Consider the following 25,375-nt stretch of genomic DNA (forward strand, 5'->3'; position numbering starts at 1 on the left):
TGCATCCGTATATATATATTTTAAATTATCCGGCAAGACGATGTGAATTTATCCGAGCGAGGATAAGACGACATTCGATTTGAATATGTTATTAAAAGGTTGTATTATACATATATATATATAAATATAAAATAAAGAAAAAGAAAACTTCTAAGCTTTTAAAATGATTCAAAGATGCCTTGTTAAAATGTCTTTATTGTCATGGTGCTGATTTGATACACGGATTTAATTGAATCGGCAACGTCGGTTGTCCGTAACACAAGACATGAAGTTTGATGCTGTCCACTCGGAGTGATGCGGATCACTCGAATTTCGATGGCTTTTATTATTTATTTTTATGCACGTATTATCACTCGTCATTGACTGGCTGTCGTGTTTTAAAATTTGCCACTTTTTTATTAATAATAATTGGAACGATTTGACATTTGATTAGTACGCGTGTGTTTCACCTTGCGACGGTTGTTCTGTTGTAGTGAATAGTGAGAGTTGGCAAGATGCACCTGTTTTACACACGTTTGGCTGTTGTCTGCCGGGTTCTACGATGCCGTCTCTTGTAGTCTGTGTGATCTGGCCGAGGAGAAATCTCTGCATGCATTCATCTAGTTAGCGAATGTGGGAGGTGGTGATTGTGCGGCACGCGAAATGTCAAATGGACGATTCGAATTGAATTTTTTCATTGTAATTATACATATACATATATATATATATATATATATATATACTATTGAAAAGGTAAAAACATTTGTACACAGGAGTAAAATTATCTAGGAGCTTTAAACAATATGAAGCGGTCAGGTATGGTGTGGTGGAGAATAGGAGCTTTAACACCGTGACGGCGGTGTGTACGCGAGGAAATTGTTTTCCCGTTCTTTTTTAAAAATAGCCATTACTTTATAAATACATGTAAAGCTACTATTAAACTTTTGGAAGAGTGATTTTAAGCACTTCTGTAAAATAAACTCATTGTAATAATTTTATACATAATATTACTTGTAATAGGTATTTATGAAAACAATAAACTAAGTCATTGAATATATTCCTGTTCGTTTGTACGATTTTTTCCTATTTACACTAATATCCTTCCTTATACTATACTATCGTTAGGACACACACACAGAATCTAGCGTCTTTATATATGTATATATATAATAATTGTTTCAAACAAAGCTATTATTTAAATTAGAAATAGATCAAAAAACTTAAAAGAAAAAAAAGCCAAAGCAGAAACATGATAAAAAAAGAATAAAAATGAACAAAGGTGTAAAAATCAAATAAAAGAATAAATAAAATCCTCAAATTCATTCATAGTTTCAAGTTGTATAAAAGAAAAATAGTATAAAAAAAAACAATAAAAATAAATCACAGCGAGGCCTAATTGGAAGAGAGTAGATTAAGATTCCACTCATACATCACATTCAAATTAAGAAAATTATAATTAATTTTTTATAATCAAATTAAGAAAATTATAATTATTGTTGCGTGGACGTGAAGAGGGGGCTTCCAGAATCGGAGAAAGAGACGCAGGAGGGTTGTAGGTGTTTATTCGTGTGCTCTCGCTGGCGCTCCAGGCTGGAATGCTTTCCAGACCGAGAGTGCCCCATATTTATACCCGTTGGGCACAACATACGAACATACATACACATGTAAACTATTGGTCGTTGAGTGGGGTGATGCCATTGGCTGTTACATACGGCTTATTCATTCGGCGAGGACATTTTGGCGCGAACGAGAGATCAGGTGATTAGCGCTCGTAAGCCATCGGTCCACGAGCGCCACCCACCTAATCTACGTTACATTATTATAATTGACCTCTGGATTATCCGATCTAAGTTTTCAAGTATCCACTTATAGGGCGGGTGATAGGTTCAAACCGTTTCCCGGTCTATGGAAACTCAGTTGTCCTTTGGAGAGGATCTTCATTGCTAGATTGATACAAGTGTAATTGTGTGTACGGCGAAGTAGTTAGCTGCTTCGGAGGAGTGAACATGTTGAGCTCCTGACGCTGGTTTATATAGTCGTTGCTTGTGCAACGCGTAGCTTGGCTGGTGAGATCACGTTCTGGAAGATTCTTACGAGGTCGAGGTTATCCTTTGTGTTCTGTGCCTGAATGTTTGGTTGGTGCGTAGTTATGTAGTGAGATCATCGTCTTGGGGGGTTCCCATGTACTCGTGATTGCGTATCTGGAGTGAGTTGATGGTGTCTTTGCCCTAGTTCGAACGGTGGTATTTCGGCTAAGGTTGACTTTACGTGTTCGAACAGGACGTGATGATGTAATTGTACAGGTCGAGTTTGATGTGGAAATAGGTGATATAATCGATCTCGATTCAGTATAGTAAAAGTTGTGCTATATTCCTACACACCAATCTTTCCTTTTTAAGGTTTAAGAAAGTCTTATTTTTTTATTCTCATCTGTAAAGCATTTCCCAGTGGCTAAATACAATACCTTTATATTGTAAAGCAAAAAGTTTTTTGTATTTAGGTTAGAAGTCATTTTAAAAATTATTCATAATTTTGTATGCCTATTGATAAATTCGAATAACATTTTGTTTTGAAATTTATATTATTTTGCGAATTAAAAAAATTATCAATTTGGCATTTGTTTTATTTGAAGAATTAATCGAGTCAAATAACTATTGGGACATCTGCAGTTTTTAAATAAAATTTAAATGAAAGTAGTTTTAAATGTTATGTATAGATGTCACTTAAATATAATACATAGCTCGATGTGTATTTAAATAAATTATTTTAAATATTGTATTCAAATATTTTAAGCCATACCTAACTATTCATTAGTAGTTAAATTATCTGACAAATTTCGAAATTGCAAAAATTCTACGATATAAATTAGCAAATCTACACAAATAATTTAACAACTCTTGACAATAATGTATGTACATACATACATACATACATACAACGCGTTAGATAATCATTCATTGAATACGTCGTACTACCAAGGCGAACGATATCAGTAATTCCGGGTTCATTGTCAAAGCAATCAGCTGTTGAACAATATGGACCAGCTCGTGAGCGTTCAAGACTTTGAAGAAGCAGCTCTGAAGAATCTGACTAAGAATGCAGCAGACTATTATAAAAGTGGAGCCACATCAGAGCAGAGCTTGGCTGAAAATAAGACTGCATTCTCCAGGTACACATTTCGAACAGCGTATGAAAGTTTAATGTTAAAAATACACGTTTATGCAAAATTTCAGATTGCGAATCAGACCCAAGTGCTTAGTAGATGTATCGAAGTTTGATACGAGTACTACCGTCCTCGGCACGAAAGTCAGATCGCCTTTTGGCATATCTCCTACAGCTATGCAGAGGATGGCACATTACGACGGAGAAGTGGCCACAGCTAGAGGCAAGTTCGATCCAATGTCAAGCTTTGAATTTGAAGTTTGAGTTATGTAAGATTAAGTTTTGTTACAGCTGCGGGTGTTTATGGAACCGTTTTCATACTGAGCACTATAGCAACGAGCTCAATAGAAGAGGTTGCAGAAGCAGCTCCAGACACGATAAAGTGGTTTCAATTGTATATCTACATTGACAGGTTGTTATCGAATGTCTGTACTATCGGATATCTCCAGTTGTGACAATTACGACTGAACTTCCGAATATCTTATGTTTAGAAATGTCACGAGGAATTTGGTAGAACGAGCTGAACGATCGGGTTTCAAAGCCATAGTCCTCACGGTCGATACACCCTTTTTTGGCTTAAGGAGAGCAGACGTGCGAAATAAATTCTCACTGCCTCCACATTTGAAGTAAATATGTATTATTTTTCTCTACTTGTTGTACATTAAATGCGAAAATCCGCATTGAGAGCATCGATTTCTCGATTAGATTAGCCAATTTCGACGGTATGCTGTCCAATAAGATTTGCAATGCTAAATCGGGATCTGGTCTGAACGAATACGTAAAGAACCTGTTCGACGATAAGTTGACTTGGGACGACGTCAAATGGCTTAAGAGGTAATTCGATTAAAACTTAATTACGATTCCTTGTAATAAATAATGCTATTTTGGTCGCTGCTTTTAGCATAACGAGGCTTCCCGTCGTCGTTAAAGGTATTTTGAGAGGTGATGATGCTAAAAAAGCTGTGGATTGCGGCGTATCAGCCATCATCGTCTCCAACCATGGAGCTAGGCAATTAGACGGAGTTCCAGCTACGGTGTGTTTTAGTATTAATTTATTAATTTGAGGGACTTTGCTTATATATATAATTGGGTACTGATTGGGAATGTCCCCCGCCATTCAAGTCCTCAACAAAGTTATAAACTGCTTATTGCGTTACATAATTTTACTTGTTTTATGACACATATGTATATAGATAAATTTGAATTATACACCCCCTGAAGTATTTTCGGTGATATTTTATCCATGTATTGACATTGTTCGATACCGGTGATTCCTATCTTTGAAGAAATGTGGAAGAAACTTGTCGAAATAATAAGAATTAATAATGACATGGAGACACGCCTCTCGCCGCAAGAATCTACGTACGCGTCCCGTGCCGCACTTTTGATTATGTTATTTTCAAAGATCAGTCTTGTGCGCGTCTTGTGTTTCCATACGCGTCTTGTGCTTATCTGCGCGCTTTGAGTTCTAATTCTTATATTCGTTCGCATTTTATCAATACACATTTTGTACTGTAGTAACATTTTTATTGAATGTCGAAACGAAATTTTTTTTCTCTTCTTTACATATGTATATGTTACAGCGACATTATATTTTCATTGAAATCATAACCAGTTACATTTTCAGGGTTGGTTTTATTCATTTAAGATTAGATTGTTGAGGTTGGTATTAGTTAAGGGTTAGGATAGATTTGGTTAAGTAAGGGTTGGCCCTATTCATTTAAGATTGGGTTGTTAGGGTTAAATTTATAGAGTTAAACGTTGTAAATTCATTGTTTGATACATTTTCACTGTAACATATGTATATGTACATATGTTTTGTATGGAAATTTTCTTATCTAATATACAAATGACATTCCGGATATACTCATAGTTTCAAGCAACGCGTTCGATATGCACTCGTTATTTAATTTTTTAGCATACTAGTGGCTTTACCCGGCTTCGCTCGGTATTTGTAATATAAAAACTTAAACACGGCAAAACAATCTAATTGTAAGCATTAATGTGGTTTTTATTAAATTTATTTGAATCGAAAAAAAATAATCGAATTCGTCGTTATAGACACTTTGATTTGTTTTCGATGCTCCCAAACAACCTTTAAACCTTACATAGTTACAAACAAATATACAAAGTCTGTTTCGAAATTGGATATTAGATATACATATGTACATGATTTGAATTTTATTTTACAGATAGAAGCTTTGCCGGAAATAGTGGAAGCGACCAAAGGAAGTGACGTAGAAGTTTATATGGACGGTGGCATCACCCAAGGCACGGACGTATTCAAAGCTATCTCTTTGGGAGCCAAAATGGTTCGTACAGTTTTATGCAACAAATAACACACACACACACAGATAAGTAAGTTATTCCAAATCGGAATCCTTTTAAAGGGATAGGTCACCCGATCTCATACCCACGCATTTTCCCTTTCACCTTTCCAATATGTGCGGGGATTTTATTTATCGTGTATTATCCTTTGCTTACGCGTTTTCCATTTATTTTGTCGTCGTTGTGTATGTGCGTGTGTCATGCGCTGAAAGGACTTATTGTTATTTTTCGATTCGTTTTAAGGTATTTTGCGGCAGAGCGGCCCTTTGGGGCTTGGCCAACGGGGGACAACAAGGAGTCGAAAAAGTCCTCGGTATTATCAAAACGGAATTTGAATTCGCCATGGCTCTATCGGGTAATAAGCACTTTATTGTATTGCATATACGTATGTCTATTCTCCCATCGGTACGGTGTGATCTAATAAAGCTGTTGCTTAAATGTACACATTTGATTCTATTTTTAGGCTGTTCGAACTTGTCCCAAGTGACTCCCGATATGGTGGTACATCAATCACGCTATTGTAAACTTTGAATCTATTAAAGTCTAAAAGCTTTCGTAGACTTCTCCCCGTGATCCTGTGCGCCATTTATGCTCAGATGGGTAGGTGATTTATGGGAAATTTATTCTTCATTGTGTTTCATTAATAAATGTGTTGTATTGAACTCGTAGGAATCGATCGATCATTTCACATTACAAAATATGTATTTTAATGTCAAATGTTCGATGTTGTATTGGGGTTGTAAAAATTAATTTCATTGATGTTCTAAATATATTTTTATTAATTTTTTTATATGCAATATTATATGAATTTTGTGTTTGTGTATGTCTGTAAGTGAGTGTGTACGTGTGTGTGTGTGTAATAATAAACAAATAGCAATTACAACTTGTCTTGTTTATTGAAATAAATACTTTTTACAGTCTGTTGTAAACTTTGTACAATATCTCAATCGTATTATTTACCCATTTTGTATTTTTACAAATCAAAGCAATAAATACGTACATAAATAGATATATAAATATGTATTTGTATGACACATATGTTTTATATTTCGTAATGGCAAAGAATAGGAAAATATATCGTGTAATTTTATTGTTGTTGTAAATTAAATTGTTCGAATTTAAAATATTATAAAATTTACATACACGTTCTATTCTAAAGAAAAATAAATATATTTTTTGAAGGAAAAATAACAATTATAATATTATATTTGGATACACATATTTTGAGACATATATTTTTTATAGAAATTTTGCAGGATGCATATAATAGTTATATAAATATTTTTTTCTTCTAATTATTCCATTTTTTATGATTATATTACTATATGTACGAGAAAAGCTGTGCTCTCGGTTCCAGCCAAGAAAGTTTACGGAAATAATTATGTTTTTTTTTTTTTTTTTTTTAAATTTATTTTCATTCTTAAAACAATTCATTATGTTATAATACATAGGTAATATTACAAACTATATGAATACTGAGAGTAAAATATATGCATTTTACTATGTATACAGAATACTTTTTTTTCTTAACACATAATCTATACAGTAATCAGTTTTTAATTTTAATTTATTTAGTTATTCGTCTCTTTTTGATCGGAAAAATGAACTATCAAATGCAACCGAAATGCAAACAATGAGTGCTCTCTAATCGTTAACATCACACTATATAATATATGTATACGATAGCTTATAGAAACTCTTTTTTAATCATAACAATACTTATATTCATGGCGGTCGAGTGACACCGACACCTTTAATTGAAAACGCAATTTTATTTAAATTTTTAACACCAATATAACAGACATTTTGACGATCCAAGTAATTACACCGAAGCTTCGATTCTCAAATTATAGTTTTTAAATTGAAACAAAAATCCTAAATTAAAATTTCGTTGGAATGTTTCGATGTCAAATAAATAATCGTTTGATTTTATAAAGGTCACATTAAATTTTTTTTTGTAAAATAATATAAAATGGTTATTAAAGATGAACGGAAGAATATTGCATCTATCCAAAAAATTTGTAGTTTATTGAAGTTAATTAAAGTCAGAGTATGGAATGGAGTTGGATTTGAGAATCGTTGCTTGATGTACAGTTGTGCAAGTACTTTGAAATAAAATGCATGATATTTAGTCGGTTTTTGGAGGTTGGCATTCAAATTCCTCTAGTTGGCTCCAAAGGAATGTCTATCTTGTGCTGATGTGTTCATGTGTTTGTGTGTGTTGTGTGAATATGTGTGTGTGTGTGGGTCATGCGATGCTTATAGGTTGGTCGCCATGTTGTCGGCGGCCATGTTGTCTTCCGGTTGTTTGGGGTCTTGGCTGTTCATGTCGTACAAATCGGTCAGGGTTCGGCCCGCGTCGCGCTTTCCAACGTTCTTCAGGAACGCCCTGTTCTTCTCCGCTTGGATCTTGTTCTCTTTCAACTGCTTGCGAGCAAAGTCTAGTGCCAGCTTCTCCCGAAGGACGTCTATCGGGTTTCCGATTGACAAGGATGGCTGTCGGCGTTTGGACTTCATTGGGTAATCCAGATCCTTAAAGAAAAAAGAAACAAATTCAGAATTCAGATTTTTGACGCAGAACTCTTTGCAAGTCTTAAGAGGGCTGAACAGCAGCGCCTTGTCCATACAAACGTACTATACTTCTCCCTTCCTCAATTATGGCACTAGAGAAATTATTTTTTAATATGCTATGGATATCCACCATTGGGGTGCATCTATCGTTTTATTTTTTTGATTAATTATTTTTTATAGGAGCTAGGAGCCGCCAAACATCTATAAAATCGCCTCTTTTTTACACCCACGAAACGAGTCCAGCGTGCTTATTTAACGGTCGATTTAAAAAAAAATACGCCGATAGATACACACAAAGTATCTTTCTCATACTGATGATGATTTTTTTTTTAAAATTGGTCCAGTTTTGGAGGAGAAAATAGGAGAATATGAAACCTCGATTTTGTCAATTTAAAATACGTTTTATCTGGTCGAAGCGCAACTGTCACATTCACTCGATATATATATTGTCGCATTCACTCAATATATACATACACTCAATATATATATCGAAGAAAGGAACGGTAACAAAATTAAGGTTTCGGGTGTACAGCCCTCTTAAGAGGGCTGTGGCGCACCGACATCTCAGCGCAAACCAACTTAGCGCCGACCTTTCGGCGCAGACAACTCAGTTTCACAACGACAACGCAGAAAACTCAATTTCAAGGCACAAAGAGTATCAAATAAATTTATTCGCATTTATGAAATTATCATGTAGATATGACCGACAATTTCAATACAGTAATTATTTTTGAAAACAAATTTGAAACTTATTGAAAAAAATGATTTTGCGCTGAATTGTCATCCGCTGAGTTGTCTGCGCCGAAAGGTCGGCGCCAAGTTGGTTTGCGCTGATTTGTCATGCCACCCAATATATATATATATTGAGTGAATGTAACAGTTGTGCTTCGAACAGATAAAGGTCTGTTCATGCCTTTCCAGCACGACCCGTATCCTGCAGGTGTCATGCAAGTGTGGATAGTATTCTTTGGTACATTATATGGACGTATTCATACTCCATTCGCGCATGCGCATTGACGCATTCATGCACGTCCATATAGAATGTACTAGAGAATACTGTTCGTACTTGCAGGATACTTGCAGGATCCGGGTCGTGCTGGATAGGTATGAACAGACCTTAATACGTATTTTCAAAGAATACAAAATCGAGGTTTCGTATTCTCCAGTTTTCTCTTCCGAAACTGGACCAATTTAAAGAAAAATTCATCATCGGTATGAGAAAGATATTTTCTATGTTTGTGTCTTCGTATTATTTTAAAAATCAACTGTTAAATTAGCACGCTGTACTCTTTTTGTGGGTGTAAAAACGAGGCAATTTTATAGATGTTTGGTGGCTGTTAGCTCCTATAAAAAATAACTAATCAAAAAAATAAAAAGATAGAACCATGCCTATGGTAGATATCCATAGCATATTAAAAAATAATTTCTCTAGTGCCATAATTGAGGAAGGGAGAAGTGTAATACGTTTGTATGGACAAGGCGCTGGTGTCCAGCCCTCTTAAGATATGTAATAACCAAGAGACATTTTCTCGTCGGAATGAACAATCTAAAAATTTAAGGTTTGTTTACAAATTCTTTGTAAATAAAGTTACAACTCACAGGTTTATATTCAGAAAATATTTTGCTTCACTTCCGTAATGAAGGTAATATTATATGTATTTTAATTAATTAATGTAGATAGTAGAATTTCCAGTACGGACATTAAAGTTTTAATTAAACTTAATCCGCGTAATCAAAACTATTTCGTTGAAAATAAAAACCGTGTTTTTTTTCCATTGGTGGGGAAAAGCGGAAAAGCGCGTTTCAAACGACGTTCTGACAGTCTTTCCTGCGGGCATAATTAAAACTTATTTAATTTCAAGACGACTCCTTTCGCATTAACACGATCGTGGATTTGGACCCTGCATCCCGACTGACTTGGTAAACTGTGGACGTGATTAATTATTATCACTGCAAAGTTAACCGACTGAGTTAACCTAGCTGCGCTTTAATCAATTTTGTAAGCAGCTTTGCAAAGCGAACTAATTTACACACACGTATGGTAAGTTCATACTTATATAGATTGCAGACTCTACTTGTGTACTGGGCGAAGTTAATTTCACTATATATTCATATGTATAATATGTATGTACATACATATTTATATGCTTAGTATTAAAATTATTAAAATATTTTAAATACATTTCTATATTTGCTTAACATTCTCAACGCTATTAAGGTTTTTCATATTTTTTTTATCGCAGGAAAGTTGATGTAAACATAAAAAGAATAATGAAAAGTGTGAAACTTTATATACTTGGCATAATGAGGAGAGAAGCTCACATAGTGTAGCGAATGAAAATATTGAAATGGTCGAATGTTACACAAGAGATTGTAAAATAGATGGACGAAATACGGAAAGTGCGCGTATAAATGAATATGTTGCTCAGAACAGAAGCGAGAAGTCTTCATCCAGTAGTGGATGCGAGGAAATTATGATGATGATGATGATATGATACAAACTATAATACAACGTTTCAAGTGCCAGAAAACTAAGTTTTCAGGAGAGATTTAAAACTGTTTAAAGAAATAAATGAATTCTTTCAACATTTATTAATAAACTGTTGCCTAGGGGTGGGTTCAGGATCCAAATAAAGGCCAAAGTCGCTTCACAGCATTTATTCAACGATTCAATAGGTACACATGGATCCACCGCTCACTCCAGAATAATCTGATCTACATCAGATTATTCTGATACTTATAAAGGACAAGTTGCCCATCACAGCTTCCCCGATCCATTAATGTGTCTATTGTCTAGGCACTTAAAGGTCTACCCTGGCGAGTGTATTGTTTACGCACGCACTCGCCCAAGTCAGTGAGAACTCTAGCGTATCTTTTGTTCGGGCACTTACTGAGTCCCATTAGCCTAATCCGGGGTCTCTATTGTTCACCCACGAATGTGACGATGACAATTAGACAGTGGATACTCTCTCATGTTCCCAAGTTACAAAACTATTATTCTTTTGCAAAGTATTTTATTCATTCAATGAGCAATCAATATGTAAATACATATGTATGTAGTACGATTTACGCCCGTTCTATTGTATACCCTAAACAAGACTATCGCATTAGAATATGTAGTATTTTTGAAATATCTCCCGAAAAAAGACCGATGAATACATTACTCGTAATATAATATATTCATCGAGAAGACAACCGAAACTTTCATCCGAAAAGGTTTTGGCTCATCCTCTTTTAACAATCGTTTTAATTTCAAAGCTATTCCTCATTATAAGTAAAACGAGAAAAAAAAATGGAAGAAAATCTAGATTGAACTTCAAGTCTTTTCAAACGTTCGAAACAAAAGGTCGAATTCCGCTTTGAGCGATTAAATTTTATTCATATTTAAAGCGATCCGGGAGATAAGCGCCGATAACGAGGCACCGAAAAATCTCGTAATTTAATATAAATATATATGTGCATGTAAACATTTTACCTGCATGTTTGCCAATTCGTTGAGCATGTAAAGTCGGGGATCTGGCATGACGGCCCAATTCAACGATGGCCTATATTGAGGGACGAGACGAGGATACATTAAGCCGTAAGACTCCTGAAAAACAAATAGACCAATTAGTACATTACAATTGAAATGTCAAATCGAAGATAATTTGGAGGCAAATACCGGATCTGACGGAGGTGCATCTATTGCCTGAAGCGAGAGAGGTGATTCATAATCCAACTGGAGTCTGGGGGCAGCAGATGCACCGCAAACCAATAGTAGGGCGCAGCCAATCAAGTAATGTCCACCAAGCATCTTTATATTCTGGAAATTAATAATTTCATATGATATATTTTGTTGTAGGTAAGTATTAGATATTTGCGTAATCCTACTTTGGGTCTAATTTCAAAGACAAAGGTAAACAAATGGGTCGCCTATTATAATCGTTTCAGTTCAACCACAAGTCTTACTTTCATTTAAATCTCCTTTTACTTTATGTAGGTGGCCAAGTCACAGTGTTTTTGTATAAAAAACTATTAGATATATGTATGCATGTGTTACCGTGAAACTGTTATTGTCAGTGAAATTATAATTTCACAGACTCAACCAGTGAGTACGGATATAACAATAGAATTACAAATTCGCTTTTCAATGTCAGTGAATTTGTAATTCGAATTACAACGTACTACCAACCAGGGGCGTCATTTCAGCTTATCCCAGGGGGGAGGCAACATTTTTGACCATCAAGAAATGACATTTGGGGGGGGGGGAGGGTGTATTGTATTAAAAAAATGAGTGTATATGAACTATGTATTTCTATTTCTTTTAATCATTTTTTTTATTTATATATTTTTATTAATAAAATTAATAGTAATATAATTTTAATATGTGAATTAGGACTAGGCCTCGTAATAGATATAAGTTAGCCAGGGAAAGGTGTAAAATTGTGCTTAATATATGTACATATGCGAAGCATATTTTATATAGAAAATCTTTGCTGTAATTATACATACATATAATACGATAAAAATTTCAATATGATTCTAGAACCGCCACCTAATCTTTTAATTTGTGGAACATCTTAACGAAAATAATAATAACATGAAGTTAATAAAGACTTGGATTATTTTAAAGTTTGCGAATTGAAATCTTGTTTTAACCCAGTTTCAAGAAAAGTCGCATACTTCGTCATCGAAGTTTTCGCCCGAAGCCAGGAATTCCGGAAGGAGGGAGATTTTTTTTAATATAATCCGGCAATAAGGCTTTCTTTATACCACGTAAGGGTAGGTATAAATGTACATATTTTATCGTTTTCAGTGTGATATATTTGTTACATGTTGAGCGAATATATCATGACGAGCGAGGAAAAGACATTCATATATGTATGTAGATATGCATAGAAACTTTTTACTGTGGAATAGATATTATATATGTAGAATATTGGAATAAAAATATAAGGCATTTCAATATTAGGAATAGAGTTTAATATTATTTCTGTAAAATAAGTTATTTTCTATTTTAAAATTTTCATTTGGTGAAAGATTGTGCAAATATTATACATAGAAAACGTACTAGTCTCGAAGTGAATTTTTAAAACAAGTTTTATTTAGGTAGGAGAAAAGTTAAGCAAACTTTGATATTTCAATGTGGAATGCAACGTGGTTTTAACGAGTTTCGAAAAGTACATAATAATTTCCTATGAATTCTCGGATGAAATCGGATGTATGAAATCTCGGTAGGTATTTGAAAATTATTCAAATTTATTTCATATAAAAATAGACAACAAAAGAATTCAGTTCCATGAAAATATAATATCTATTGTAATGCAATTAAATTAGTTTAAATTACAGTACACAGATGTCACTAAAAATTAAAGTTAAATACGTACACATATACTGGTTTGACATTTTAAAAATAATAATTGCGATAGTTTTAAGAAATATTTAAATTATGTACGGATTGAATTAATATATCGTGTGTTTATACAATTTAAAATTGAAATTATATTTATCAGAAAAGATTCATCCTTGCACGGTATATTTTTGATGAAAAAAATAATGGAAGTTTGAAAATAGCCAATCTGTCCATATTAAAAGCTTTTATTTGAGATTCTTTTATGTGAAAGAATCACCATTTGTGAAGAGTCTCGGTGATTACAAGATGTCTACGCCTTTCAGTTATAAAAAACCTAACCTAACCTGAAAATAACTTACTTTACCAGCAACAATGTTTTAAAATATGATCAACGTCCCCAAAATCGTTTTTAAGAGTATGTATATCAAAAGCAAGTTTGTATTGCTCATACAATTGTAATATATGTACAATGCATTGACAAAAACCGATGCATCTCAAAATCTTAAAAATGGTACTTAGATCCTTATTTATTCCATATGTATTAAATGCATTATGATTATGAACATATTATGATTTGTAAATGGGTTTTTGATATTTTGTACTATTATGCTGTATACAGCACAATAAGTAAAAAGCTTTTACCTAAAAATTGGTAGACGTCCCGTTTTGAGAAAAAATAAATGGTCACGTTAAGGTCACGAAATTATTATTGTCCGTGAAATTTTAATTTCACTAGTAAGATTTTAATTTCACTAGTAAGATTAAGGATATAAAAAATTCACTTCTCAATGTCAGTGAATTTGTAATTTGAATGCTAATGGACCATGCGATAGTGCACGTTGTACTACCAAACCTAACTTAACCTAACCTAACATAACTTTAAATAAAAAAATGTTGGCTGCTAAGATACTATGATGTGTTTGCTTCCGCATGTCACAACTCATAGTGGACCACGAGGATAGTGGGAATGAACAGGAGCGGGGTTATGACGTGAGGTGGCGCGATTCGTATCAGCGACGCACTCACAACAATATTAAAATAATGGCATTTCACTATCATCCAACTGTCAAAAATTATAATTTCACTAATAGGGGCCAGTGAATATTTAATTTTTTATATGTACATAGGTAGGTAGTTAGGCAGTTTTTACCATTTTTTTCATATTAAACAATTAAATATAAATATTTAATTAAATATATTTAACAGGTATTTGAAAAAAATTTGACCGCGTGCGGAGCAAACACAGGACCGACACATTTCTTTTAATTTTTCATTATTTCATAACATAATATGCCATCACCCATGCGATGATATGTCATAGGGTACAAAACTAGTATAATACTAACAAGGAAAATAACGTGTAAATTGATAATGAGAACCGAATCCGTAGCTATTAGAATGGTAATTAGATTATTAGTCACATCACGATCGCCCAAAAGACAATTTTGTCAAATCGATGATGAAAATCGCGAATACGGAATATTTGGCACTCGAGTTCTCGTTAGTATGATAGTTATCGTTAGTATGATGGACTTTTCGGCTCCCAGATGTTCCGCTAAAGAGATTTTAGTGAATTTTGGGCGAGCGCTTTGTGACCAATAATCACCGAACCATTTTTAACATCTTTGTATCAAGCTTTCGCGAGAGAAAAGTTGAAGCTGGCTGCACTGTTGACATCATTAATGTAACATATTAATTTAATGACCCACCCTGTTTTATCAACCCAACTATGTATGTATGTATGTATGTATGCATGTATAAAATCAGATAAGATTACAAAACTTCAATTTAATAATTACCTTATGTATTCCGATGTATGTATGTTTATGACACTAGAATAGTAACTGATCCTAAGTACGTAAATAAAATATTATCATTATAAAATTACAATATAAACACTAAAAGGCTAAAAGTTCAATGTGCGTCATATGTAACGGGGTTAACAAACAACACTGATGCACCTTTTTAGTTTTGGGTTTGGAATGATGTGTTACAAAAAAATGTTGCATCATTTCTTGTGTTGTGTTGTCTGTCTTTATCTTTCGATCAGTATTCTCTCTCCATCTCGCTCTAGCTATACATAATATAAGAAACGATCTATGGATGTACAAAAATGATTGTATTTCAAATTGAATGCACTTAATTATAATATGTAATATTTCATCTGTACATAGAATGGTCGTTAGACGGTTGAAGAGCGGCGCGTCCTTAATTCAAAGTCTGCTTCATATAATATTTATTATTTATTATTGTAATTATTTTCTTCGTGAGTGCTTTATTTTCAGACGGGTGGATTATTTTGGTGATATATTAGAGACTTTTTTTATTTTTGACTGCAGATAAATGGATTTATTCCCTCGGGCGCAATCTGTTTTGGGTTTGAAATAAGGCTTCGAAGGTCTGAAAGTAAAGTTTGGATGTTCATCGGATCAAACGTACCCATCGCGTCACCAAGATTCAGCTATAAATTTTTTTGCCACGCAACTATCTCTATAGACAATCGATTTATAAAACGCTTTCGAAGGGATTTTTTTTTAAATTGAGGACTAAACACCAATTCTAACAAATCTGAGGACCCAATCGATGAAAGGCGTGTGCGGCTGTGACACTCTTTAGAATTATTAGCGTTTTGGTTTACCAGAATTCGACAATTCTTAAGAAGATTCAAGCATTTATTCAAAAATGTTATAAATAGTATAAAGAATTTTTGTTACGGACATATGTACATATATTGTATTCCAGATTAATTTTTGACTATTATTCTTATATAATTACATACATATATTACTTACTAAAATTATGACTCCGGCTAAAAAACATAATGTATGTTTTAAAAATATCATTTATTAAATGTTTGTACGTTAAGCAATACTTCATGATGTGTATTGCAAAAGCCAACAAGTTTTCCAAAGTTACAGTAACAAACTATTATAATATAATGACAATAAAAGTTACGCTACATAAAAGGCTCTCTTTGACGACCCACTTTAGATAATAGAGTATGCAGAATATCTCAACTTAAAACTGAAAAGTGCCGATCACTAAAGTTTGATCGATTTTATACGAAATTTTTTTTTTTTTAATTTTGTAAACGATCGTATATCTATCATGTAGACTTATAACTGAAAATGACTGAAATGATTAGATTAACGGATTATTTCCCACTAATAGATTGCTCACACTTGTGTTGCCTGTTTTATTTGATGCCGCACACATAAAAATTATGTGAATAATAACTAAAGCCTGGACCCAGAAGGTGCCGCGTATTATTCAAAGGTTGTAAATGCATTGTTAAAGGTTTGCCGAACCTTTTTTACAAAGGATTTACAACAATGGAACAATGGATAGCACTGTGACTATCCTACCTCTGATAATAACCGTGTGGGTAATCCTCTTATGAGGAATAATCATAGAACCAATCGATATCAATGCATCGTTATTTTATAAAATTGTTGAAAGTTACATATTATGCTACATAGCTCGGTGGTTGCGTTAATGCTAACCATCGAGAGTTTCCTGGGTTCAAGCTCTGGGTTGACCTCGATTGAAAATAATTTATTCGGAAGTATTTCTGTAGTACCAATAGCGTGGACCAATGGTTAGTATATGTGATTTCGAACATAGTGGTCACGGGTTTGAGTCCCACTGGTTGCTGCTGACCAGACCTTGGTTAGTGAATCCAGGTTGATTGTTTTCTATCAGAGTTTGCCCATTTATCTGATTTTTATTGAAACGGATCCTGTAAAATTGGCATCTTTTTTCCTATCTCTCTTTCTAATCTCAAGCTATTTGATTATAAAATGCTGCAAAAATTTATCCATAGTTGTCACTGTGGATGTTTGTATGAATTCACATTGTGTAAAATGCTTATGTATATTGATTGTATTATATACATATGTATAAGTGCACTCGTCGATTTGGAGCGATCTATAAAGGCGAGTGTTCATGTTTTATAAAATAAAATAAAATATATAATGTAACTGAAAAAATCTATTTCAACGTCAATTTATGTAAATAACAATGAGTTTCTTTACGAACGACCTAATATTAACGTTGTAAATCTTATATATAATTTCGAAAGTTACTTTGTAAATATATATATATTTATAAGTAACTTTGGTTGGAAATAGTAAACAAGTCAAAATTTCTATGACGACGAGTCGATTTTTTGTTCGATTCAAATAAATTTAATAAAAAAACAAATGAATATTTACTATTAGATTCGCCATGTTTACGCTGTTTATATTACAAATACTGAGCGAAGCCGGGTAAAACAACTAGTATATAATAATTATAACCTTTTCCCACTTTTCGCAATTTTTAAGTTTTCAGCAACTCGAATTTCGCTGATTCGTATAAAAATGCTGCAAACATGTCCATAAATGTCTGGCAAATTTCGGGCTATTCAATATCTCAAAATTTGACGATTTATATATAAAAAAAAAAATGCTCCGAAAATGTAAGTTTATCAAAAATTTATCCATAGATGTCTCTATGATGCTTTGTTGACATTATTCTAAAAATTTGTACATCGAATTTGGCTAGAAAGGCGCATTGGGGTTTAACTTTTAGGCCTTCCTGGTATATATTTATGTATGTATGTAAAAATTAAATAAATAAATTAAGTAGTGTTGCTGGGCAGACTTGGATATTTGTGACTCCAATATGATCATTTCTTATCGGAATTTGCCCATTTACATATTTCATTGTTGTAACAGTTCTTCATCAAATCGTCAAAAACATCTTACCCACTATGTCACCACTATTTGAGTACGATTTCAAATTTATAATATATAAATTTATATACGTAGAAGTTTAATACCATAGGTGTCGCTCTGGGGCAACCCACAATGGCATAATGGTAAAATTTAAATTTAAAAGAATATAATAATGAAAAATATCAAGTAAGAATTATAATAATAAAAAAGAGTTATAATTCGTTTCATTTAAATATTTTAAAAGGTTTTAAGTAATTTCGTAATTTTGTAGCGCGCTTAGTACAATTTATTAAAGCTTAAGGATTACAGCTTGAAAACTAAGTAAAGAGTGGGTAGAAAATTAAAAATTAACCCGAACAAGACGGGGTATGGGCCTTGAGTATATAATATAATAAATTCATCAACAAAGTATCTTTTTATTTGGGCATTTAAACGAAAAGATGACGTACTTGTACGTCAACTCATTCTGGTTATATCCGTTAGTGAGCAACCTTTTGATTCGATCACGATATTGGTTTAGAATTCCATTAAAATCAAATCGAAACACATACGCCACTTCCAAAACGTATACAATTATTCTACGTTTCTTCATACATACATACGCACGTTTCAAAGGCATAAATAAAAATTACATTTATATAACCTTTCACATATTGCTCATAGGATTATGAAAAGCTCTACGCTTCTAATTGCTACGCAAAGGTCGAAATCCAAAAAAAAGGTAGATATGTAAATGAGTGATTAATATACAATTGGTACACGTTTTTCGAGTAATCCGTATAATTTTTTCTCGTCAATCGAATTCAATTTTTCAATCAGCCCTCCTCCACATTCGCATGCAAATGCTGTCCGATATCGAATTATGAATATCTCGTCGGACGAAATGTTATAAGCTGTCCGAAAGCGGAGATTTAAAATTGGCACGGCGAAACGAATGCAAAGTCGCAGGATTTAACAAAGTATCGTTCGCTCAAATCTCTACCGAATGCGAACCGAAAGCTAACCCGAAAGTTTAGCAGCTTCCTTCCCGACGAACGATTCGCATTCTCTCGATGTCGATGTCCCAGGCGATTATCGCATTATCTTTTTTCTGCTTTCCTCCAGTTTGAATAAAACAAGAGTTGTTGCAGTGGGTGGCTGTGACCGTTTGACATATCCTGCTTATCTGTTCGTTTCTGAAGTTCATGTGTACGTCGGTGTCGAGCCGTTGTTGTCCATTTGATATACGGGTTTATTTGACTTTGATAAGCATGATACTGATATATATATTATATAGGTAATGTATGTAAAATTTATCAAATCCTTACGCTACCGTTTTCCTATCTATGCCCATACTACTGTTCCCGATATTTTAAAACTCCTATCCTCTAACAATCTTTCTGTCAGGCGACAACTCACTGATGCTACATTCCTTTTGAAGCTCCTAAATGGTTTCCTTGATTGTCCCGATTTACTGAGTAAGGTTGGTTTCAAGATCCCAGTTAGGTATTCTAGACACGTTGCACTCTTTTCACTTAATCCTTTCAAAACCAATTCCCTAAAATATTCCTATCTACAGCGTGTTTATTGTATGTTTAACGGGGAGCTGAATGAATTTCATCTATTCGGTATTTCCTTGAATCAATTTAGGACTGCCATCATGAGAGTCTTGATTGATTGATCCATTTTCTATTAGTACCATGTATGGTTCCATGTACAACCCATTTTTTCTATATGTTTAAAACTATCTAAAAAAAAACCACGTCCCACATCCCACGCTGTGTGATTTCGCCCTTAGTCATGTTTTAGTTTTTATTATTTTCTTTTAAATTTGTTTGTCTCTATGTACCAATTTATGTAATTTATAAAAATCTATAATATATCTATAAACCAGCAGCGTGGTCTAGTGGTGAATGTTGAATTATTTCGTACTTGATGTTACGAGTTCGATTCTCCGCTAAGTCTCGTTGTTGGCCAGACCTTTATTTGTCTAGGTCGATCGTTTCTTATCAGAATTTGCCAATTTTCTGATTTTCATTGAAACGATTCCTGTAAAATTGGCGTTTCCTTCCCAATTTTCTGTTGCGAACCTTTAGTTATTGTTATATCTTAGGTTTCGCCATATTGCTCACCAAAGATGTCTCTGGTTGTTTATCGAATATAAAATTCGTATTGTTACATGAAAGTTATTCATCGTTATTTATCGTATTAATACGATGTTTGTAATATATGTATACTGACCATAGATGTCAGATATTTAGATTTACATGTATCTATGTAATAATTATGTGGACCAGGAAGGCGCATTTGGGGTTTGCCTGTTAAGCCTTCCTGGTATATTTGTATATATGTATGTGAAAAATATGTATGTAAAAATAAATAAATAAATTATATAATACATATGTATATGCTTTATAATTTCACAAAATTTTCATTTACATTTGAGCGGCTTACAAATTTTATTTGTTTAAAAATTTTTTTGATATGATTGAAGGTTTCGATGTTATGTACAGTTGTAATATATTTCATCTGACGTTTTAGGTCGCTCATATTCGAATACAATTCAACTAGTAAATTATAGCTCTGCAAGCGCAAATATGTACACTTTCAACAATGTGCGCTCTGATGTTTTTACGAATAATTTAGAATTCAATAATGCGCTAACATTTGCTAGATATAACGAATAAAGGTGATGAGTACCGTATTACGATAGCTATAAGAATGTGTTCAAAACAAAAATGTGACTTTCCAAATCAATATACTAGTAGAGTGACGTTACATTTCCATATAACCTAGAACTAACTTATAGTTGAGCTTTATATTCAGTTATAATATATTTTGTTCAATTGGAATGTAATTCGCCAAATGAATCAACTTACGTGGGTTAGACGGAATATATTCCAACGAGTCAAAATATATTACAACTGAAAATACACTTCAACTATAACGGTAGTTGGTACCAGGTTAGTAGGAATGTATTTCAACTAGTCCAAATATATTACAACTGGAAGATATACTTCAACTACAATAATAGAATACCAAATTCAGTGGTTCTAAATTGAAAATGACACTTTCTATTAGCCAAAACTAGAAAACATATACATGCATATGTACGTATACAACATTCTACTAATTAAAGCGACAACATAAAATTCCCAAAACGTACACTTTAACATATATAAATTAACAGTATATAACTATAGTCGGTAGCAAGTTATATGGAATATATTCCAGCTAGTCAAAATATATTATAACTGGAAGATGCACTTCACCTGAAATATCAACGCTATTACTATAATAATCGTAATGAGTTTTAAATACAGTAAATAGTACGAAGCTTCAGTTAAATATACCAGATGCTACTATATACATACATAATATTTTATTTATTGGTTTCAGAAAATATGATGGATTACAATATGAACAAGCACACAATCGTGATTGATTAAAAAATAATATAGAGCCGTACTTCGGTGCGATTTCGTTAATATTTCAAGATCAAATTTCAACACGGTCGAAATTTAATAAATACTTTCACGAGCTTGGAAAAGTATACATATATGTATGTATGTATAATTAAATTTCATTGAAAAAATATATCTTCTTTATTCTGTTTCATTAACTTTTTGCAAAGTTCAACTTTTTCGAAAGAGTTTTAAACGCTTTTAATTTTGCGGAAAATTTTTCATCCTGTGGCACAGAGGCGAATGTGAATCTTTATAATTAAAAAAATAATTCAAAATGTAAATGTAAATCATATTCGAATACAATTCCATGCAAATTCATCATATAAATTCAGTTTAAATCCAGTCTTTTTCAATATTGATGTGTACCATATTTTTTCTTCGACAAAATGCGATATATAATAATAAGAATACTGGCTTTGGATTTGAAAGAGCTTACGGTACGTTCTGAATTTTTTTTCAGTTTTTCCTTATGACATAAAAAATACAATATATACACTAACATGTGCATATACCGATAAAATATATAATCATTATTTTTTTACAGCAAATGAAATGAGAATTCATCACCCGGTTTACTATCCTAATATAATCGTTAAGAATATACCTAACTTCAGATTTTAGCACGATTTAGTGACCTTTTTTCGGACCGTTTTAATCTTTTACAACCCGCCCGTATTCTTTCAGCTCAAGACCAGGCTTTTGTTACAAATGTTCTGATTTTAGAATTTAAGTCGTACGCATTTCACACGCACACACATGCGAAACACGTGCTGATGCTATAAGTCTGAATTTCCCACACTTTCAGGATTACACTCAAGGCAACGATAAAATAGAAAATCTTTCACGACTTTACTGTCGATTCGAGAGGAAAAAAACATTTTCTTTTAAATAACACGAAACAATGAGACTTTGTTTTTACACACATATTGTTGTTTACATTACGTATCCGTTGGAAAAGGAATAATTTTCATTGTAATTCATTATGCCGATTCAGTGTATTTCGTGTGTCCGGTCTACAAAAGGCAGCCTACAAGTGCCCGAGGGCTACTCTTTTTCCTTAAAGAAATTTTATGCTTTGATATATTCGGGCGAAAAATTTCCATGAAAATCAAACCCGTATCGAAAGGAAACCGCAAAAAACAAATAGATTGATTTTATGTAAAAAAATAAAGATATTTTCATACATGTTTTTGTTTATTGTATGTACAAATAAGATTTGAACAAATATGTAAAAAAAAACACAAAACACGCATACAAAAAAGAACTACATGGTAAATTTGACATTTAAAAGTATTACATAGAAAATTTTTACTAAAAAAATATTTAGATATCATTAAAAAACGTATACATGTGTAAAAATGTATACATATGTAGTTTGCACGTAAATATATTTATGAGATTGAGAAAGTGCAAAAATTATTTCTTCATATATGTAATTAATATTAACTTTGTATGTAAGTACATATGTAAGAAAATATGTAATGCTGGTTGGGAACTTCGTAAACAAAACAATGTTTCAATGATGACAATTCGATTGGTTCTTCAAAACAAATTTGTTTTCTTATTAAATTTATTCAAATAAATTTAATAAGAAAACAAATGAATATTTACTATTCGATTCGCTATGTTTTATCTGTTTATATTATAAATAACAAAAACAACTAGTTTCCTGTATAGGAACAAGTGTGTGTATTACCCATATCTCTATCCTACTACTTTTCTTTCGGGAATCCCCTTGAAACGGGGAAACTTCTCATTAATTCATTTTGCTCTCCAGCATCTACGTGGTAATACGTCATGCCCGTCATTGCTAGAACAGTTTGGATTGTATGTCCCTAATTTCATGTGCGTGGTAGACATCATTATTTGATGGTTGTACTTCCTGCCCACACAGTGTTTTACCGGATAACTCGTATTCTAAATTCTATCTGACTTCTTAATGAAGTCGTTGCTGCCGTGCCTGAATTTTAAATTTTCCACTTTAATGAGCATAGGCTATAAAATATTATTTTAACCTACATATTTGTCTGGTAACCTGCGCTCATCATCATTTTCATAATTGGATGTATGAGTGAAGTTTTATCTTCTCTCTTCCATTCGGTTCTAACGGTGATGTTTTAAATTCAAGGCTGGTTCTTGTACATATATATGTACATACACATGTTTTTCTCTGTTATAATTTCGAACATTGCGGCGCATTAGAAATTCCTGTAATGCCACAATGATCCAAACTTATGTATATAAAGTAAATAAATGAATCAAGAAAGTAAGGTTGATAAGTAAGGTTGTATTCGATAAGAATTTTTAATAATTAGTTAATAAGAGCAAAATCAGGGATCTGAAAAGTTTGCCAAACATTGCCTTAGAGTTTTTCAAGAAACTTTTCGATATAATATAATATTATACAATATCAGAGTGAACATTAATTTGTTTGGAATTTCAATAATTCTTTTAAGCATCTTGAAGGGGTGTAGTAGCGATTATTTTAAGTTAATTTTGGGACACTCCGTAGCAAGGAAGACGGGGTACGTAATGTCGTTTATAAATAAGTCGGGTTATAAACAGACTTTGACGGCCGTTATAAACGAAAAAGGTAGCCGTTAAAGTTAAACGGTTAACTGTAGTAGATACACGTTGAAACGAAAGCCGGCTATAACGCGAATTCGCGTATGGAGTCGTAATTTTCGGCCGGGATTACGAAAAAGCGCGCGAAAACTCATAGAGAAGAGTGAAATTGAATATTTTAAAACCAGTCGGATTAGTGTATTCATATCCGAATAGCTCAATGGATTTGTTTATTATGTCATTTAATATATAATTCGTTGATATAGGTAGGCTAAGGTGTCCTGACACAAATCGTACATTTGAGGTTCGCAAACATACATATGTTAGATTTTCCTAACTTTTCGTGTTGAATTCACTCATTAATGGAACGTTATGTCAAAAAATATTCAATGTCAGAAGATGTACCATTACATAATGGAGATTCATTATAAAATTAAAATTAATTCCAGAGGGCATTTTTAATTAAAGGTCTCCAAGGGGTTTTAAATCCTTTATTGCGCAACCTGAAACTACCGGTGTTTCATGATTGAGCTTCGTATATTTTTTACGACGCTTTTAAAAATATTTTTGCGCCCTCAAAATCTTAATTTCAAATTTATATTTATTACAACGACTTACTAATTAACCCTTCGACGTATAAGATTGTATTAATAGATCTTGGAAAACCAATATTCAGAACTCCGAAAACACGATTGCGTAAATAAATCGACACGCAGTACATACGACAATTAACACATTGTTTGCCGTTGTGGTGGGTTATTGAAAGCCAAATTAGATAATGTTTATCGATCATTATTCAAATATGTCGGTATATGTATGTATGTATGTGTCTGCGTTTGATACAATCAGAAATCTAGGCGGCTTGTAATAATATTTCGTTTGAAACTTTCCGTTGTCGATTTTTACCGATTTTTCGTTCGGGGTTTTCTACGCGACAATTTGACGTGAAAAACCTTCATGGAGGAGTGGAGATTACGCTCGTTTAAAATATGAAAAAAGTAACTGGATCGTTTGGATTAAAAGCTCACAACCATAGAATTTTGACATGTTTTCTTTTTGTAATGATTTTTTTAACAATTTGTAATTTTCTTAAGCGTATTTAAAAATGGAGTTTGATTTTTCTTTGCATATTCAACGGACATTTTTTTTATTATTAATAGATATATGTACATATAGATTTTAGATGGATAGAGCCGTGTGAAGAAAAAGTTGTGCCCGGGGCAAATTCTTGAATTTTTCCCCTCCCCCTCATTAAAATCATATTTAATTTATTT

The 25,375-nt window shown here is 32.9% G+C and overlaps 2 protein-coding genes across 10 annotated transcripts in view; one reads left to right on the forward strand and one right to left on the reverse strand.

The window, feature by feature from the left end:
• Positions 1–2,751: 2,751 nt before the first annotated feature.
• On the forward strand, positions 2,752–6,975 carry Hao (Hydroxyacid oxidase). The gene is made up of 9 exons (XM_077438176.1): positions 2,752–3,148; positions 3,213–3,364; positions 3,433–3,553; positions 3,633–3,767; positions 3,847–3,975; positions 4,043–4,175; positions 5,334–5,453; positions 5,713–5,824; positions 5,933–6,975. The coding sequence occupies exons 1-9, from the start codon at positions 3,015–3,017 to the stop codon at positions 5,998–6,000; spliced, it is 1,104 nt and encodes a 367-aa protein (XP_077294302.1). The 5' UTR covers positions 2,752–3,014; the 3' UTR covers positions 6,001–6,975.
• Dh44 (corticotropin-releasing diuretic hormone 44) overlaps positions 6,349–25,375 on the reverse strand; it is a 95,514-nt gene continuing 76,487 nt past the window's right edge. For 8 of the 9 annotated variants that reach the window (XM_077438179.1, XM_077438182.1, XM_077438184.1 and 5 more), the window contains 3 exons: positions 11,702–11,842; positions 11,516–11,629; positions 6,349–8,001 (listed from right to left, as the gene is read on the reverse strand). In XM_077438179.1, the coding sequence (XP_077294305.1) occupies positions 7,729–8,001; positions 11,516–11,629; positions 11,702–11,833 (519 nt within the window). In that variant the 5' untranslated portion in view covers positions 11,834–11,842 and the 3' untranslated portion in view covers positions 6,349–7,728. Of the gene's footprint in view, positions 8,002–11,515; positions 11,630–11,701; positions 11,843–15,171; positions 15,330–25,375 lie in introns of those variants that run through there. The other variant, XM_077438185.1, reaches the window with a different exon arrangement.

Source organism: Arctopsyche grandis, chromosome 9 (assembly GCF_051622035.1).
Source record: "Arctopsyche grandis isolate Sample6627 chromosome 9, ASM5162203v2, whole genome shotgun sequence".
NCBI lineage: Eukaryota > Metazoa > Arthropoda > Insecta > Trichoptera > Hydropsychidae > Arctopsyche > Arctopsyche grandis.

Excerpts from the sequence above, each read along its gene's own strand:
- Hao (XM_077438176.1), top strand. The coding sequence starts at position 3,015 with ATGGACCAGCTCGTGAGCGTTCAAGACTTTGAAGAAGCAGCTCTGAAG. Across the intron at positions 3,149-3,212 it reads AATAAGACTGCATTCTCCAG|ATTGCGAATCAGACCCAAGT; the intron begins GTACACATTTCG and ends GCAAAATTTCAG. Across the intron at positions 3,976-4,042 it reads GACGTCAAATGGCTTAAGAG|CATAACGAGGCTTCCCGTCG; the intron begins GTAATTCGATTA and ends CGCTGCTTTTAG.